This window comes from Balaenoptera physalus (genome assembly GCF_965194825.1).
Source record: "Balaenoptera physalus genome assembly, chromosome: 12".
In the NCBI taxonomy this organism is placed as follows: domain Eukaryota; kingdom Metazoa; phylum Chordata; class Mammalia; order Artiodactyla; family Balaenopteridae; genus Balaenoptera; species Balaenoptera physalus.
In genome coordinates, this window is record NC_138897.1 from 85,097,167 (window position 1) to 85,115,932 (window position 18,766).

The 18,766-nt window shown below is 45.9% G+C and overlaps 1 protein-coding gene across 5 annotated transcripts in view; it reads right to left on the minus strand.

Moving 5' to 3' along the window:
* The window catches only part of NOS1 (nitric oxide synthase 1), a 198,683-nt gene that overhangs the window by 25,785 nt on the left and 154,132 nt on the right, over positions 1-18,766 (minus strand). For 3 of the 5 annotated variants that reach the window (XM_082416750.1, XM_082416751.1, XM_082416752.1), the window contains exons 11-19: positions 16,415-16,516; positions 14,609-14,803; positions 14,108-14,193; positions 11,659-11,803; positions 10,575-10,679; positions 9,980-10,038; positions 8,792-8,893; positions 6,158-6,274; positions 2,029-2,203 (exon numbers count right to left, since the gene is read on the minus strand). In XM_082416750.1, the coding sequence (XP_082272876.1) occupies positions 2,029-2,203; positions 6,158-6,274; positions 8,792-8,893; positions 9,980-10,038; positions 10,575-10,679; positions 11,659-11,803; positions 14,108-14,193; positions 14,609-14,803; positions 16,415-16,516 (1,086 nt within the window). The remainder of the gene's footprint in view (positions 1-2,028; positions 2,204-6,157; positions 6,275-8,791; positions 8,894-9,979; positions 10,039-10,574; positions 10,680-11,658; positions 11,804-14,107; positions 14,194-14,608; positions 14,804-16,414; positions 16,517-18,766) is intronic. The other 2 variants (XM_082416753.1, XM_082416754.1) reach the window with 1 other exon arrangement.

Below are 18,766 nucleotides of genomic sequence, written 5' to 3' on the forward strand. Positions count from 1 at the left end.
TATGTCATTTATTTCTAAAACCAACTTTTGCAGAGGCTTAACATTAAACAAGAAAGTAAACACCTTAGAAATTTCCTATCTTCCTCTAAAGATTTAAAAATTATAGTAAAGGCAGAATATATTGCATGTTTGGATACCTGCATATAAAATTTTTCTTTTTCTTTTTTTGCCAAGTTCATAAGTTCTCCAACTTTATTTAAAGACTCTAAGAATTACTGCTCAGAATTCAGATTTTTGGAGGTTAAAAACCATGGATAATTCCAAAGGTTTTCAAAGGTAGGTTTTTTGAATACCATTTTTTGGCCTCATGTTGATTTAAAAATAATCCAAATGTCCATTTGCTGATGAGTGGAGAAATAAAATATGGTATATCTATAAAATGGAATATTATTTTGGCTGTAAAAAGGAATGAAGTACTGATATATACTATAATGTGGATGCACCAGGAAAGCATTAAGCTAAGTGAAAGAAGTCAGTTATAACAGACCACATATTATGATTCCATTCATATGAAATGTCCAGAATAGGCAAATTTATAGAGACACAAAGTAGATTTAGTGGTTGGTAGGGCTGGGAGGATGAGGGATGTGATAGCTTAAAGGGTATGATGGCTTGTAACAGGCCCTGCTTCTGCAATGCTCAATGTTGCCTGATTGAAGTCAAGAACACCTCAATTATCTCCAGGTATAAAAAGAGTCAAGTTTTCTTGGTTCTCTTTGCCTAGGAAGAAATGCTGGCACAAGTTTATCAACACAGCCTCCTCACTCACATATCCTTATAGCTCAGGGGCCTCAGTTTCCCCTTTTGCTCCTTTGTGAGGATGAAAAGTGTCAACTGACTGACAGAGGTTGCACAGTCCCCTTTCTCCTGGGGCTGCTGACAACAATGCATTCCAGGGCCAAAGAAGGAGCAGGTAAAGGTGGGTCCACACTCATTGCTTTTTTGTTTTTCCCAGGATGGCCAATTGCATCACGTCCCACATGCATATGGAGGCCATTGCTCATTTATTCTCCTGACCTCATATCTAGAATAACGCTATCCAATAGGATGTCTTATCATGATGGAAACATTCTAATTGTCTAATATGGTAACCACTAGCCACTAGTGGCTATTGAGCACATGAAATGTGGCTTGTGCAGCTGAGGAGTGGAACTTTAAATTCTATTTAATTTACATCTAGTTGTATGTATGTTATTTACAAGGTTGTACAATCACCACCACTATCCAGTTTCAGAACATTTCCCTCAACCCAGAAGAAACCCTGTACCCATGAGTAGCCACAACCATTTTCCACTCCTGCCACCAAACCCCTGGCAACCGCTAATCTACTTTCTGTCTCTATGGATTTGCCTATTCTGGACATTTCATGTAAATGGAATCATACGGTAAGTGTCCCTTGTGTCTGGCTTCTTTCACTTAGCACGTATTTTCAAGGTTCATCCTTGTAGCATGCATCAGCACTTCATTCCGTGTTATGTCCAAATAATATTTCATTGTACGGATATACAACATTTAATTTATCCATTCATCATATTTAATGTTACTTAGTTTACATTTAAATTTAAATGATCACTTGTGGCTAGTGGCTACTGTATAGGTCATTGAAGATCTAGCACAGGAGGAATAAGATTGTCAAAGCAGACAAACTGGTGAGATCTGAGATCCAGCCCGAGGCATGGCCCCCTGGTTTGGTTAACCAACACTATGTTTTTTTGTTTACTTGTCTACCAAATGTGAGTGAGGGATGGATTCCTCCCAGCCCTGAAATTCCAAGACTCTATAATTTTTTATAGACCAACTCTTTACCCTTAATGCAGGAGGTTGGATTCTGGTTGGAAACTGTGTATCTTAAGACCACCCAAACTCATCTGAATTGTTTGAAGCTGTCTCCTGGTTGGATACATGAGGGAAGTACCAAGGATTTTCTCAAGTTTCTTCTATCTCTGATAGTTTAGGTACTCTGTCCTTGGGGGTCACTGGGGATATGACTTCTCCCCCTGGGTCTCTGAGATCTGGGCAGATGGTTACCTTGAAGACCTTCTTGGCCCAGGTCCTGAAAGCCTCTTCCTGCCCACAGAGCTCATCCCCCTCTCTCATCTTCAGGATCCTCTCCCCACCCAGCTCTTCCAGGAGGGTGTCCACGGCGTGTCCAAAGGCGCAGAAGTGAGGGTACGCCCGCGAGCCAAGGCCGAACACGGAGAACCTGCCAAGAAGACAACAGAAGTTCCAGGCTAGCGGACTGGGGAGGCATTGGGGGGGTGTCTGGGGTTATGGACTGTTATGTCCCCCAAATTCATATGTTGAAGCCCTCTCCCCCAATGTGACTATATTTGGAGATGGGGCCTTCAAGGAGGTAACTGAGGTCAAATGAGGTCATAAGGGTGGGGCCCTAATCCAATAGGACTGGTGTCCTTTAAGAAGAGGGAGAGACACCAGAGAGCTCTCTCTCTCTCTCCCCCCACCACACGCTCACAGAGGAAAGGCCATGTGATGACACAGCAAGAAGGTGGTTGTCTGCAAGCCAGGAAGAGACGCCTCACCAGAAACCAATCCTACTGGTACCTTGATCTTGGACTTTTAGCCTCCAGAACTGTGAGAAAATAAATTTCTACTGTTGAAGTCCCCCAGTGCATGGTATTTTGTTATGGCCGCCCAAGCAGACAAAGACCTCTGGTATCTCCAGAAGGACGGTGTTTAGCCCGTGATGGTCAGACTACCCCAAGCCCATCTGGGGAAGGCCATCTTTAAGCCTGGGAGCCCCCAGACCTGCTCTCCCTTCCTTCTGGTCTCTGCTAGGTATTACTGTCCTCAGGAGAAAAGTCCCAGTTGGTCCTAAGGAGGATGAGTTGGGGATAGTGGTGACCCAGAACAATTGGCTGTTTCTTGTGTGTCCATTTCTAAGCTGGACTAACTGGGGAAATGAGTCTACATTAGAGGAAGACTTGACTCTACTCATGATACAGTCAGATTAGTTTTAAGTACAAAGAGAATGAAAACCCTAGCATAGTAGTTCTAGGGGACCTGAGTTAACGAGGAGATCAGGACTTGTCATTAACACATCCAGTGTTGGTGTGTAAACAGGTTCTTCTAAAAGGGATTGAAAGGTTTATAAATATGCTGGCTCCACCCCTTGCAATATCTGTGAAATTGATTTGCTTCACAAAGTCTCTTTGCATAGATACCACCAAGAAAGTGTCGGTGTTTGAATCAATGGGCGTCAAGTTAATGAGATTTTTCTGAAGTCTGGGAAGTGGAGGGCTGTGTCCCAGGTGGCCCCTCAGTCCTGCAGAGACTTGATGTCACATTTCCAGGACTTGGTCCTGGCTGTGGGTCTTGACCTCATTGGGACTGGATGGACAGCTTTATAAGTGGAACACGAACAACACCCCAACTTGCTTATTTCCCATGTTGGAGGGTCCCGTGGTGACTGCCAATTCAGACAAGCCAAGGAGTGGGGTTATTTAGCCTACTCCTTACAGGGTCTGGCTCGGCTCTTGAATCTCTTTTTTAGAATGATGGAGCCAGGGTGGTGAAAGATTGCGATGGAGGATGAGGGAAGGAGGTGGGGCAAGTTGGGAAGGGACCCTCTGTTATTGGAGAATGAAGTTGAGTTGGGGTCCAGGAGTCTCAGAGATCAAGTGAAGGTTAACATAGGTTAATATCTACTCCTTTTAAATCTACATTTATGCTTTTCATCTCATTCTCCTCTCCTCTCCTGCCCTTCTTTCCCTGGGGTTCCAGAGCCTTTCCAAGGGAAGGATGTGGGATTAGGTAGCAAGTTTCCCCAGCACTCCTTCACCCACAATCCTCCTTTAGCTGGATTCCTCACCTTTTCCCCGCAGGGCAGTGGCCTGAGAGGTGGAAAGAGCTGGTGGCCAGGAGAGGACTGGTTAAAGGATGCAGGAAGCAGCACTTCTGCCCCCCAGCCATCCCCCTTAGCCTAACACAGATTTGGAAACTCTTCGCGCTAGTCATGCCTTGTGGTTAAGGCATTGTTCGCCGAACCTCCAATATTTATTATGTTCGAGACATCCGCCATACTTGACCACCACCCATACTGTTATTTACTTAGTAGTGTTGTTTACTTTCCTTTTAATTTGTACTCACTGGCTATTCAAACCCACCGGTGTTCACTAAGAGTTGGTCCGGGTGATTAATTCATTAACATGCTTCCTGATGCACCTGAAGGCCTGTGTCACAGCTACTTCCTAGGTTCACATTTCATCACAGTCTTCATCTTATGGTTTCAAAATTCCTATTTTAAGCTTCCAAAACAGAAGTTGGCAAACTTATTATACATGGGGACAGATAGTAAATATTTTCAGGCTTGTAGGCCAAGAAGGAAAATCAAAGCTATTTTGTAGATACCCATATGACAAAAAAGAAAATATATTCCTGCATACTTTTGGACAAAATTAAAAATACAATAATAATAATAATAGTTGCTGGGTACAATTTTTTAGTTATATATGTCTACTAATGAGAAGAATGGAATTCTTTTTTGGGGGGAGAGCATTTTGCTTAATTGGGGTTCAAAGGTAATGTTTTCTATCATCAAATAAATTGTAATTGTTCTTCTGTAAAAACCATTCTGAGCCCATGGGCTGTACAAAAGTATACAGTGGCCAGGCTGAATTTGGCCCATGGGCTGTAGTTTGCCAACCTCTGCTCTAAGCCATGATAGATTTAGTAAGGGAAAAATAGGTCTGACCGTCAAACCATGGATGTTTCAACGTCAAGCTAAAGAAAATGAACTGATGTCAAAACCCATCAGTTCAAGGGTGAACCAAGGGTGAACCCTAATGTAAACTATGGGCCCCAGGTGACAATGGTGTGTCAGTGTAGCTTCATCAGTTGTGTAAATGCACCACCGTGGTGGGGGATGCTGATGGTAGAGGAGGCCGTGTGTGTGTGTGTGTGTGTGCGTGTGTGTGAGTGTGTGTGTGTGTGTGTGGGGGGTGGGCAGGGAGTATATGGGAAATCTGTGCCTCCTCCTCAATTTTGCTGTGAAGCTAAAACTGCTTTAAAAAAATAAAGTTTATTAACAAGCGTACTGATGGGCACTTTCCTGGCGGTCCAGTGGTTAGGACTCGGCACTTTCACTGCCATGGGTTCGATCCCTGGTCAGGGAACTAAGATCCTGAAAGCCGCGTGACTCAGCCAAAAAAAAAAAAAAGGGTACTGATGAAAACAATACTTGAATATCTGGGAACCCTGTGATCTCTGTCGTCTGCTAAGCACTGTCCTGAGCCGGTGTGGAGAAGGTTCAGTTGGTGAAGGTCTAAGAGATTCGTGGCCGGGCCTGAACACACTGCTTACATCAGGCCTCATCTTGACCAATATCTGTCAAACCAAGGGCTTGACATCCAGTTTTCTTTCTTTCCAAATACCCATTAAACCGAATTCACAACCATTGAAATATAAAACATCTGTCCATGTACTGTCTAAAATGCTCTCATGGGATGTGACTATGCTTTGGGTGACGTGGGGTCAGGACAGTATTTTTTTGAATCTGATTGCACATTGGAGGCAATTAGGGAGATTTAAATAAAAAGAAAAAGCAATGCTTGGGCCCAATTTCAGACCAACTACATCAGAATCTCTGGAAGTGGGGCTTGGTTATCTGTATACTGCAAACACCTCCAGGTGATTTTGATGAGCACCCAAGGGTGGGAACCACTGGGTCACGGCAGGGTGTCCCCAGAAGAGAGGAGAATGAGATGAAAAGCATGAATGTAGATTTAAAAGGAGTAGATGTTAACCTGCGTTAACTTTCACTTGATCTCTGAGACTCCTGGACCCCAACTCAAGTTCATTCTCCAATAACAGCACTTACCAAGGGAGCTCGCTGAGTGACGTGTGGGGCACTAACACCCTTCAGCACAAAGGATGTGAAATTTGTGTGATGGGGTGAAACTTGGGTGACAGGGGCTCTGAAGTCGTGTGATAGGAAGAGGTCACAGGAGGGGTCCAGGTAGTGTGCTTTAATGGGGGAAGGATGTCCCCAAAGAGCCAGAGTGCAGCTGGTTATTCGAGGGATAAACAGACATGGAAGGGAGACCCCCCCCCCCAGCCTCCAAGAAAGAGCCCACTTTGTAACTCAGTCCAGCTCTGCAAGAGCCTTCGTCGTCCCTGACACCCTGGGCCCCTCGCTCACCTCACATTCGCCAGGGGTCCCGCGCTCTCAAAGTTGTCTCTGAGGTCCGGCCCATCGCCCGATGATTTGCGGGAGTCGGAGTAGGAGGAAACACTGTTGAAACGAACCTTGTAGCTCCTGCCAAGATGAAAGAGAGTCTGTGAGCTCTGGCTTGGAGCCCCCTCCTGGGGTCAACACTCGATGGCTCTCCAAATCACCAGTCCTGGTTCTAGGGCCTTCCCTTGGGTCTTGAGTGAGACCATAACACACCTATGGCTTTGTCTAGAATGTATCAACTCACCCTTGCCTGCCAAAAATGACACCTAGACATCATTTGATGTTACCTGTTGGTGGTTGCCAAGGGGAGGGGGTGGGGGGAGGATGGAGTGGGAGGTTGGGGTCAGTAGATGGAAGCTTTTATATACGGAATGGATAAATAACAAGGTCCTACTGTATCAGAACAGAGAACTAGATTCCATATCCTATGATAAACCATAATGGAAAAGAATATATAAAAAAAGATTGTATATATATATGTATAACTGAATCACTTGGCTGTACAGCAGAAATTAACGCAACATTGTAAATCAACTATACTTCGATAAAAAAATATTAAAACTGATAAAAAAAGAGAAAAGTTTCGGACCACACTTGAAAGAAAGAACAGAAAGAACAGTCCATTCCTTAACCCATCAGACCATGTTTCCTTGCTTCCCAAATTTTAATGAGTACAGGAATCATTCTGAGATCTTGCTAAGCAGCACATCCTAATTCAGTAGGTCCAGGGTAGGGCCTCAGATTCTGCATTTCTAACAGGAGATGCTGCTGGTCTCCTCCCCTCACACTGAGTAGCCAAGAACTACACTCGTGCTGTCTACTACAGTAGCCGTAGGCTGTGTGTGGCTGTTTAAAGGTAAATTCGTTCAAATTCAATACAATGAACCATTCTGTTCCCCACGTGCACTGGCCTCGTGTCAAGTGCTCAACAGCCATGCGTGGTTAGTGGTTGCCATACAGGATGGTACAGATATAGAACATTTATATGCTCGTAGAAAGGTTTATTGGATGGTGCAGGACTACCCCATTCAACATTCTCTTTCTTTTTAAAAATCTTTTTCCATTTTTAAAAATTGAAGTATAGTTGATGTACGATATTAAGTTACAGGTGTGTAATCTAGTGATTCACAATTTTTTTTTAAAGATTGATTGATTGATTGATTGATTAATTGCTATGTTGGGTCTTCGTTTCTGTGCTAGGGCTTTCTCTAGTTGCGGCAAGCGGGGGCCACTCTTCATCGCGGTGCGCGGGCCTCTCACTATCACGGCCTCTCTTGTTGCGGAGCACAGGCTCCAGACGCGCAGGCGCAGTAGTTGTGGCTCACGGGCCTAGTTGCTCCGTGGCATGTGGGATCTTCCCAGACCAGGGCTCGAACCTGTGTGCCCTGCATTAGCAGGCAGATTCTCAACCACTGCGCCACCCGGGAAGCCCCGTGATTCACAATTTTTAAATGTTATATACTCCATTTATAATTATTATAAAATATTGACTATATTCCCTGTGTTGTACAATATAACATTGTAGCTTATTTTATACATAATAGTTTGTACCTCTTAATCCCCTATCCCTATCTTGCACCTCCCCCTTCCCTCTCCCCACTGGTAACCATTACAACATTCTCTTTCAATGAAGTTTTGGTCTTTAGACATTTCAAGGGTCTCTCACATTTCACATTTCAAGTAAACATGAAAAATGTTCAGCACTGACACAGCCTGAAAAGAGACTGGTTTTCTTATGAAGTTGTTTCAAAGGGGAAGAAAGATGTCATCGGGACCTCAGCATCAGAGGCTCAGGAGCCTCGAGATTTAAAAAAAAACAAAACCATGAATGGTTTTCCAGTTTTCCTTTAAAAGTGGTAAGTCTTGTTCTCAGATAAGGCAAAAACCAAACCAAACCAAACCAAACCAAAAACGTCTCCAAGAGCAACAAAACAAAACAAACCCCTAAACTAAAAAACGCCATAAAACTCTCAAATCAAAACCCAAAACACAAAAACTCAACACACAAATCTGAGTGCAAAAGCCAAAAAAAGAAATTGCACATTCTGGCAGCAGGGTTTCTAAGCTGGATGTTCTTCAAAGTTTTCGCTCCAGCATCAGGAAAGTTCTAAATATATGTAAGTGTATTTGCTGCCCTAAAATAGTCTCACATTGAGTCACTTCTCCAAATAAGTCCTGTAACATATCAGGGGGTGGCTGTGTTGTTAGTGTGGGAAGGATGGTTGACGGTTGTGGGGTAAAAATAACAGCACTTGTGTTTGTATGAGGCTCGAGGTTTCTCCAAATGCGTTCCTCTTTGTTATTATCCTTCGATCCTTGCAACAGCTCCCAGAGGTGGCTGGGGGCAGAGGTAGTTTCTCCCCATTCGGCAGATGAGAAAGACGAGGCCCAGAGAGGTCAAGCAGCTTGCTCAAGGTTACTCAGAGTGTTAGTGTCACAGCCTGGGTTAGAACTCAGGTCTCCTTGAGACCTGGGTGTGGCCTTGGATGCTGCAGCATCGGGCATGCGCACACATACCTACCAACATGCACACAAGCCCTCACACCACTCATGCACACACATGAACGCAAGGCATACACGTGCACACACACGCTCTACCTGCGCCGGCTGTCATGGGCTGCAGCCAGACCGTGGACTTCTGTGTCACCTCGGGGGAGGGGAGGCCCTTTACGGGGAAAGAAACGCAAGGGTTCCGGGTACCTAGAGGGGAGAATGGATGGTGCCCTATCTCTCCCTGAAGGAGGCGTGAGGGGGACCTACTGGAGGCCACCAGGATAGGGTGGGAAGGAGAGAGGCAGGGAGAGTGAGGACGGAGATGTTGGCCTTGAGCACAGAAGGAAGGCTGACCACCTGGGACTCAGCTGTCCCCTGGATATGGAATGTAGGCAAGTTTGGCAATGTGTGCTTGGCTGAAAGAAAACCAAGAGGGATGTTGTGCAGAAGGCAGCCTCTAACCACCAGCCAGCCATGGCATCCAATGCTCAACTTCAGACACGTTCTGTGGTGGTGGAAACACTGCGGTTCTCTCACAGAAAGGCGGCTCTGTGTGCACGTGCCGTATGTTCTCTACTTTGGGGGGATTTAAGGGTTTTTCAAGGGTAATTTTGGTTACGGGTGTTTGTCACCTTATGAAATATTTTTAGAACCGAACCCCATGTTAGATGCTATTTTATCAGGAACATCTTTTGACCTCAGGCATTTTTCACCTTATGAGATATCCTTTTTTTTTTTTTTTTGCCTGTACTGTGCAGCTTGTGGGATCTTATAGTTTCTAACCAGGGATTGAACCCAGGCCCTCAGCAGTGAAAGTGCCAAGTCCTAACCACCAGACAGCCAGGGAATTCCCGAGATACCTTTTGAGGTCAGCCTCCACGTTAGTGGATGCAACTCCATCAGATGGAAAAGTTCTAGGGAAAGAAAGTCACTGATTCTGAATGTAGGTTTCCAAAGGGCGGCCATAATAAGAACTGATATTTACATAGTGCTCAACTTTTCATAGGATGCTGACATCTATTTTCTAACTTGATTCTTACAAATTAGAAAGTTCATGCAGGTGGAAGAAACCCAATGTGATGGAAAAAGAAACTGAGGCACAGGGCTGCGAAGTGACCAAAGACCAAATAATCCGCCCCAGAGGACGATAGACACCCACTGGTTAAAATCAGTCACAAATGAACTTCAGGTCACAAAACTACCCAGAACTCAGATGTGAGCCCCAGATGCCAAAAGACAATTTTCAGTTACCCTCACAGGGTGTCATGTGACACTGGCGGGTCATTCACTTACTTCCTTTCCTCGTGCACAGAGTTGGGGTGCCTCATTTCCATCAAAGCGCAGCCAAATTTCTGGAGGCCGAAAGAGATAAGCAAAATGTGAGGCAGCGTGATTAAATCTGGAACGGGGTCGGGGAGAGGGTCTGGGGACCTAACTGGCAAAAGAAGAGCCTGATGCCTGGGGGCCAGGGTGTCAGGGGCTCAGGCTGGGCAGCAATGCTGCATGTGGAAGAGGATTGTTTATAAAGGGCTACAGGTGTGGACTCCCCCTCACCACCTCCAGCACACAAATCCCCTTTGTGGTTTTCTACACAAATATTGTCCCTGCTTCTTTCATCTGGAGCAGGGGACACCAAGCTCTTGATTGGAGCATCCATTTCAAAGAGGTAGCTCACTCAGGTGACAACATTTTCACTAGGGATCGGCTAGTCAGTGGACACCAATAGACTGAAGACTTGGAATTGTCCAATCTTGGCAGAACTTGGATCCAAATTGAGGTCATTGGCTTTGAGGCTTTGGAGGATTTGCTACTGAATAGCAGGTATAACCGATGCCCCTCTTTTCTGCTGATGGAAACACGTGCCAGAACAGGTAAAAGCTCATCTCACCTCCCCATTCTCAGGGGGGTCTCCATTTCCAAAGGTGCTGGTAACCACCAGGACCAGAGTTTCATGCTCCAGGTGTACAATGTCATATTCTTCCATGGACATCACCTGCGTGGCAGAATGAGGGGTGGGAAGAGGAAGGAAGAAGGTGATGAGAAGAGAGAAGGGGTAGGAGAGAACAAAGTGATGGGGGAAGAGAAGAGAGAGAGGAAGAAGATGAGTCATCTTGAGCCATCTCCTTTGGAAGGAGATCCAAAGGTTCTGGGTGCCACTATTTCAATGGGCTCAAGTGGGCAGAACTAATAGCTTGTTGGCAGTGTGGGACCTTTCTGTGGTCACCAGTGGCCTGAAGGACTACAGAGGGTCTGGGGCAATGGGTTGGCTGTCAGTAAAGACAGATCTTGATTAAGACTCCTGGGCTTCTTACAACCAAAGGATGCTGGAATCTTCTTGATCACATTTAGGCTGGGAATGACCCAGCTGGATTTGACCAATTGTCTGCTCTGCTTCCTTTCTAATCCTCTGTCCAGCAGCGTGGAGGACCTGGGCCAAACAGGTCTGAGATACCCGCCTTAGGGAAAGATTGTTTTGCCCTATATCTTAGCATTACTTGAGCAACATTTCTCAAAGTAGGTTCTAGGGAAGCCTAGTCTCCGGAGATGCTCCTTAAAAGTAAGTGATCCAGAAGCAAACATCTTTGGGAAACATTTATATTCTCTCCTCTCCTCTTTTGGGAATGATAACACGTACGTGCAGATTAAAGGCTCTGAGAATTCCTGCAGCAAAGAAACCCACTGAAATGTATTAAAGGCAGAGCTTCCCAAACTGACTCCAGAATTGTCTTTCATAAACTTTCTAATATTTTGCTCTTGGGATGGGGGTTATGATTCCTGGACTCCTGGAGGGTTCCCAGGGAGAGAACCATCAGAGTCCCCTGAAATATATGCAAATGTGCATGAGTGAGTTGATGGGCATCTTCAGATGTGCTATCACCCATTCTCAAAGGATTCTTCTTTGCTGAATTCCTTCTCTCCCCTCGCCAACTTTACCATGAAGGGTCAGAGAGCTGGCACTGCCCCCTACCAACCTTGGCATCAAAGGCATGTTTGAAGATCTCACACAGGGTTTTGGCATAAGCCTGCGATTTGCCCGTCTCTGTGGCGTACAGGATGGTAGCCTTGACCCTCTTGGCCATGGCCTGTCCCATCAGCTTGGCTGAGAACTTGACGGCTCTGGAGGGGAGAGGATGGAGAGGAAAATGGGAAATGCAGAAAGGAGGGAGGATGCCACGCTGGGACTTTTGGGCAAGAAACATGATCCATGAAATTTAATAGGAGGGAACTTTCTCTCCTAATCTTTGATGGCTTCAGGGATACTCAAAGTGCAAGTATAGGTGCCATATTGATCCCTTTCTTAAGTCACTCCAGACCAACTGGTCATGAGCTAACATGGTTAGTTAGTTTTATTAGTTTGTTACTTGATTAATTGATCCTGGTCTTGAGAACCTTGGTTTGCCAAGCATTGCTCCAAAAGATGATCATTCATTCCTTCACTCATTTGTTCTTTCATCAAGTGTTTGTTGAGTCCCTAGCTATGTGCCAGGCATTGTTATAGGAATGGAAACACAGAGAAATGGCTGTCATGGGGCTTACGTTCATGTGTGTGTGTGTGTGTGTGTGTGTGTGTGTGTGTGTGTGTGTGTGTGTGTGTGAGAGAGAGAGAGAGAGAGAGAGAACGAATCACTAATAAATCACCAGGTATTGGGCTAGAAGGGATTTTAGAGGTTCATAAATCCACAAAGGAAGGACCAAGTCTGATTTAAGCAGCCATGCACATCCAGGGTCTTGCAGAGGCTGATACTTAACAGGCACTAAATACGTATCTATCAAAAGAAGGAATGGATTTTAAACATACTGCTACCACCAAAGCCCTGGGGAGTTTAAATGTCAAGTCGAGGCTCTTTCTAGTTAAATGGAGAATTCAGAACCAATGTTTCTTCCTTCCCATCTATGAATGCCTGGGCTCACCTTCCGAGCAAGCATCCCTGTTCTAACTAGGAATCTCAGAGTAGACAAATTGCTAGTTACCCCCACCTGGGGATTATTGGTGGTAAATTCATCATTTTTTAGAATCAGGGAAACCACCCACGCCCGCCAGAGCACTGGGAGCTAAGGGGGAGAAACAGAAGAGAATAAAAGGTGCCTGGAGGTTTCCCTTTGAATGATCGGATCGTAAAAAAGCATCTATAATTAACTCCCATGGTTTCTACCCCGAACTTAATAGTGCAATTAATTCTTTAGATTTTTCCCTCCCTTCTTCCCTCAGAGACAGTCTGAACTGAACTGAAGCCAAAGGCTGCTGTCCCTGAGAATCTGTGATGCTCTTGTTAGGGAAAGAATGGCTGCTGATGCATTCTTGCTTGGCTGCAAGATAAAGTTAGGTGGAAGGAGAAAGGGGAGGGAGGGAGAGAAGGGAGAGATCCTGTGGACCATATCAGTGGAGCCAGGATCTAGGTTTCAGTCCCTGCAAGACCTACCAGTCACCTGTTGAGAGCTGGACCCGAGGGGCTGAGGAAAGTGACTAAGTAGCTTGGTGCATACTAGCCCCTCTGCCAAAAAGTGAGCTCCAAATAGAGGGTCTCTGCTGAGTGGATCAGGGAGTTCTCTATCTTTAGACAGAAAGCTGGCATCCCCATTAAACCATCTCAGTCAACCCCACCCCACTGGTCAGCCGGTCCCCTGGCTGACCACGAGTTCTTCAGGACAATTACTCTTCAATAGCCTTGGTCCCTAACCCTCGTCCCTCCCTCCTTTTCTCAGTGAAGTCTTATTCATTTCATCCTTCAGCTCAATTGTCATCTCCTGCGGGAAGCCCCTTTTGACCTCCCAAACTGGCTGAAGTCTATTTTATGGCACCATGAATCATTCCTTGATGGTAGCTGTGAGCTTCATGAGGGCAGGACCACATTACCTGGCTCATGATGGCATCTCTGGAGCCCAGCACAGTGCCTGGCACTGAGTAGGCACTTAGTATCCATTTGTTGGCTGAATGAGTGAATGAGTGAGTGAAATGAGATTCAGCCCTGGACGAGAGGCCTCTCTAGGCGGTGGTGGGCTGCAGCCAGCTTGTCCTAGCTCCTCCCAACTCTGGCTTCAGTGACTTCCTGTTGAGAGCTTGAAACTGGCCATAGTGGGAGTATTTACACCACGGAAATTGGCAAAGGTTACAAATCTATTATCATTATCATGGCCAACTTTATTAATTGGAGAGCTGGTTTATCAACACAACACTTGTCTCCAGGACAAGAATTTAGCAAAGTGGGGGGAGGAAAGTGAAGGTCGGGAAGGAGAAGAGTCATGGTGATGTTTGCATCCCAGACTCTGAGGCAAAGGAGGCATGAGGGGGTTGGAGAAAATGGAGAAATCATGTCACACAAGAGGGCAGAGGCGCAAGCATGTTTCCAGCCTTCTTTTCTGGGACTCTCTGAATTCGGGGGCACATCCATCCCCCATCCCCACCTACTTTAGGAGACTTACTCTGCCAGCTTCTTGAAGCCAATGGCTCGCCGCTTTGTGGGGGTCCCGTTGGTACCTTTCCAGACGTGGGTGTTCCAAGGGTCAGGCTGGGAAGAGAGGACTACGGTCACTGCAGTGAGGGACCCTGGCTCCTCTTGGGAGATGCTCAGGGCTCCCTGGGGGCCTGTGGCTGTCCAGCCACGTCCAACCCTTAGCCCTTGAAGGGAACGATTCTGTCAGTGGCGACCACAGGGGTCCTGGCACAGAGTGGCCGGTCCAGCCTCCCTGCACCGTCCTGCTAGACCTTCCCACTCATGCCTCAGAATCCCTCTCAAACACTCTCCCTGTGACCCCGGACTACTCATTTCATCTCCATTCGTCTTTCAGCTTGAGCTGTGCTGTTCAATATGGTGGCTACACTTGGGCATCCGAAATGCAAGTCTGAGTTGAGACGTGCTCTAATCATAACACACACACCGGATATTGAAGACTTAGCACGAAAGAGGCGGGGAGGGGCAGGACCTGGTATTCGAAGGAGGGGGTGAGTCGGTAGTTGAGCATCTCTTGGTGGAAGACGGGGGTGATGCTGCCAGACATGGGGGGCACGATCCACACCCAGTCAGCGGGGCAGCCTCCGCGGCAGCGGTATTCATTCTCCATGTGCTTAATGAAGGACTCGGTGGCGGAGTGGTGGTCAACGATGGTCACTTTGTCACTCTGTGGGAGGAGGAGAGGGGACAAGGAGTCAGGAGGAAAGAGCAGCTGGGGTATTTCGGGACTCCCTTGCCCATAGAGCAGTGTTTCCCAAAGGCTGGTCCTGGAGATGATTCCAGGCAGGTGATTCTCTGCATTGTTCTTTCAATCCTGATTAGACCCAGGAGAAACACCTCTCTTGCCAAACTTCCTCTGTCCTTCCTCCTTCTCTCTCTCTCTTTTTTTTTTTTCTTTAAATGAGAGAGGAAGCTCAGGCAACTAGAATCCAACAACTTTGTGTTGTTTCCCTGTGTGTATTTGTTTATATATTTATTTAAATTTACAATTCTCTTCTATTTATGGCAAATGGTACTGGCTCTCCATTTATGATGGTGACACAAAATCCTCTTAGAATAAACAATTTTAAGTAATAAGGATGAGTTTATTAAAATGAAAACAAGTCAATCACAGCAGAGCTGGGTGGACTGAGTGTCCGCGTAACCCAGCCCCAGGGCCCGTTGTAGTCGGCCGGCTTGGATTCTTACCTTGCCCAGGCAGTGTCTTCCTTTTCTGCCCACAAAACTCTGTCCCTTTCCTGCACTTTTCTTTTCCAGTCATTCATCTCACTCACATCTCTGGCTCGCCAATCTTCGTACCAGTCTACCAAAGCATCCACCTTCATTTTCAACAATTCCTAAAACTTCACTCCTCCATGGTAGAGATGGAAGGGAGGGGGTTTCCTTCTCCCTCATCCCAACTCAACTGGTCTCTTCCCTGGGATATACATTCCCCAGTATACCCAGTCTCCCTATTCCTGACATGGGGACCTATGGTTTACATTCATGTCTATACATGATTTGATATGTTCATTCTACTGCCTGTGGATGCCTCCCATGTATGTCTATGGGGGTCTAGCCTCCCAAACCATCACCCTCAGAGGACAGAGCTGGTTTCTACTACAGAGAGTGACCTCTGTTCTGTGGGCCTCCTGATTTGCCCAGGAGAATCCCAGCTTATGCCCTTGTACTGTTACAATTATTAGTGGTGTCCCCCATTTGCTCTCAAAAGTGTCATGGTTTAGCCGATAATTTTTAAAGCTATCATACTGTATATAAAAGCATTTACCACGGAGCCACATGCCTTGGGGGACCTATGCTTCTGATCACGACGATGAGTATTTGTCTCTGTTAGGTGAAAGTCTGACTGCCTAAGAAGTGGCAAGACACAGAGGATGTTTGCCATTTCTTTCTTTATTTTTTTTTTTGGCTGCGCCATGCGTCCTGCAGGATTTTAGTTTCCCTACCAGGGATGGAACCCATGCCCCCTGCGGTGGAAGTGTGGGGTCTTAACCACTGGACCACCAGGGAATTCCCAGATGTTTGTCATTTCAATTCTAAAAAATCATAAGCAACAAGTCACAAAACCCCTATCTTTTTGCCTCTTTCTCAAGTGGTCCCCACCCAAGATCCATCATGGGGAGGAAGGCATGCATGATGGGAAGTACACCTCACTGGTAGGCAGATCCCTGCAAGGACGGTTCCTGGGAGCTGGGCTCTTGACCTTCTGCCCCGAGACTCTGAAAGGTTTTAGTTCCCCTTTGAGGCTTGGCAGCCAGGAGGTGTGCCCTGGCACTACCTGGAAGCTGTACAGCACGGCAATGTTGATCTCCACCAGTGCCTGGTCCTTCCACAGGGAGGACGTCTTCCTCATGTCCAAGTTCATCTTCTTGGCCACTTCCTGAAAGGGGAAGGAAACACAGACTCATAGGCTGGGGCACCTCTGGATTTCAGACTAAAGAGGGACAGGGCTAGTGTCACCAATGAAATTCTTAATTAATTAATCAACTCATATGTAGACTAATTCACTTACTCAAATTTTTTATTTTATTTTATTGAGGACCCACTGGTAGCATCAAGAGACTAGAGGGACTTGGCTGGACCTTTTATTATTGAGCTTACCTTCTAGTGGGGGAGAGAAATAGGTAATATTGTGATGAGTGCTAATTCCTAGGAAGAGAAAAAAGTGAGGAAATGGGATAAAGAGGGATATGGGGGCAGGATGTATTGAACCAGGATAGTCAGGGAAGGACCACTGCAGAGGTGGCATACAGGTGAGTCCCAAATGATGAGAAGAAGCAAGACATTTGTAAATCTTGGGAGGGAATGTTCTATGCAGAGAGAACAGCATGCAAAGACCCTGGGGTGGGATCAGGCTTGCACTGAGGTACAGAAAGAAGGCCAGTGTATTTGGAGGGTAGGGAGCCAGGGGGAGTTGGTGAGAGAGAGATGCAGGACTGGATTATGCTAGATGTGCTAAGGAGTGAGGATTTTATTCCAAATATGATGAGGAGGGTCTTTGGGGGACTTTAAGGAGAGATGTGGGTCTGGGAGTGACATGAGCTGCCTTCTAGTAGGAAAAGCTCTCCACCCATCCTGTTCCATCTCCAGAGTGGCCACTGCCTGGAATCTAGATCATGGGTATTTTGAATTCATGGGGACGCCTGCCTACTCCACTTGACAGATGAGGAAACTGAGGCTCAGAGAGCTGCAGAGACTTGCTCACAGGCCACAGAGCCAGTTGGCCTCAGGGCTGGAGCCCAGGGAGATGCATAACGCCCAAGACCTGGGAGCGGCTCCCCAGCCAGCCGATTCCTTTGGCAAAACTACTTGGAAGAAACAACTCCTGACATTTATGTTACAGCTCCAGCTAAAGCAGGAGCTGATGTCAGGAGCAGGGAAGACCCCATAGCAAATCCATTCATTAGAGCCTGGCTTCTCCCTTCCTCTGTCAATTCTAGTCACTTGCGGGAACCTAGGTCTCATTATGGGGTTAGAATGTGACAGTTTCTCAAGTTTGGGTAAATCGCTTCCCAGCCCCAGATGTCATTTGTACATAATGGCAGTTAGAACTGGAAGGCTGGGGTGGGAGCGTGTCTCATTTAAGTTACCCAGTGACTACTCTTTGCAATCGAAATGTAAGCAGGGATCACGAAAGCAGACATTAATTTACTCTTTTGAGGCTGAGGTGTTAGGGTCTGTTTGGGGTCTTTTAGCGATGATACAAACACAGAGAGTAAGAAATTCGCTGCTTTACATAAATACATATAAAACTTGAGTTATTTTATAAAAGAAGAGAGTGTGTACAGCCAGTCATGCTGCTATTGTTACTTCTACAGCATTATTTTGGTTAAAAGAATAGAAATTGGTTGCAAGAAAATGCAAAAAAAAATATATATGACTTTAAAAATTCCCAAATATTACTTGAGCCACATTTCTGGAAATTGCCTGGAAATGTTTTTTCCTTTCCTGCCAGGAGTTTGTATAAATCAGTGGCTTCCCAGTAGAATCTTCTGGGGAGCTTTGAAAAATACCGGTGCCCGGGCTCCACCCTGGAGCACTTTCATCCAAATTCTGGGGAGTGGGACCGCAGCATAATAAAACTCCCTAGGTAATTCCAGTGTGTGGCGAGGCTGAGGCCCCCTGGTTCTGTTTTCCAGGCCAGCGCCCGTGGAATGTTTTTAAATTGACATATAACATTATGTGTATTTCAGGTGTGAGAGATACTGGTTTGATACATTTATATATTGCAATATGATTACCGCTGTAGGGTTGGTTAACACCTTTATCCAATCACATAATTACCATTTCTTTTTTGTGGTGAGAACAATTAAGATCTAGTCTCTTAGCAACTCTGAAATTTACAACAGTATCATTGTTGAACATAATCACTATGCTGTGCATTAAATCTCCAGGAATTATTTATCTGCTAGTTGCAGGTTTGTACACTTCCACAACATCTTCCCCAGTTCTCCTGCCCCGCCTCCCCAGACCCTGGTAATCACCACTCTACTCTCTGTTTTGGGGAGTTTGGCTTTTTTAGATTCCACATATATGTGAGATCACGTAGTATTTGTCTTTCTCTGTCTGATTTATCTCACTTAGCATAATGCCCTTAAGGTCCACCCAGGTGAACACCCATGGATTTTAA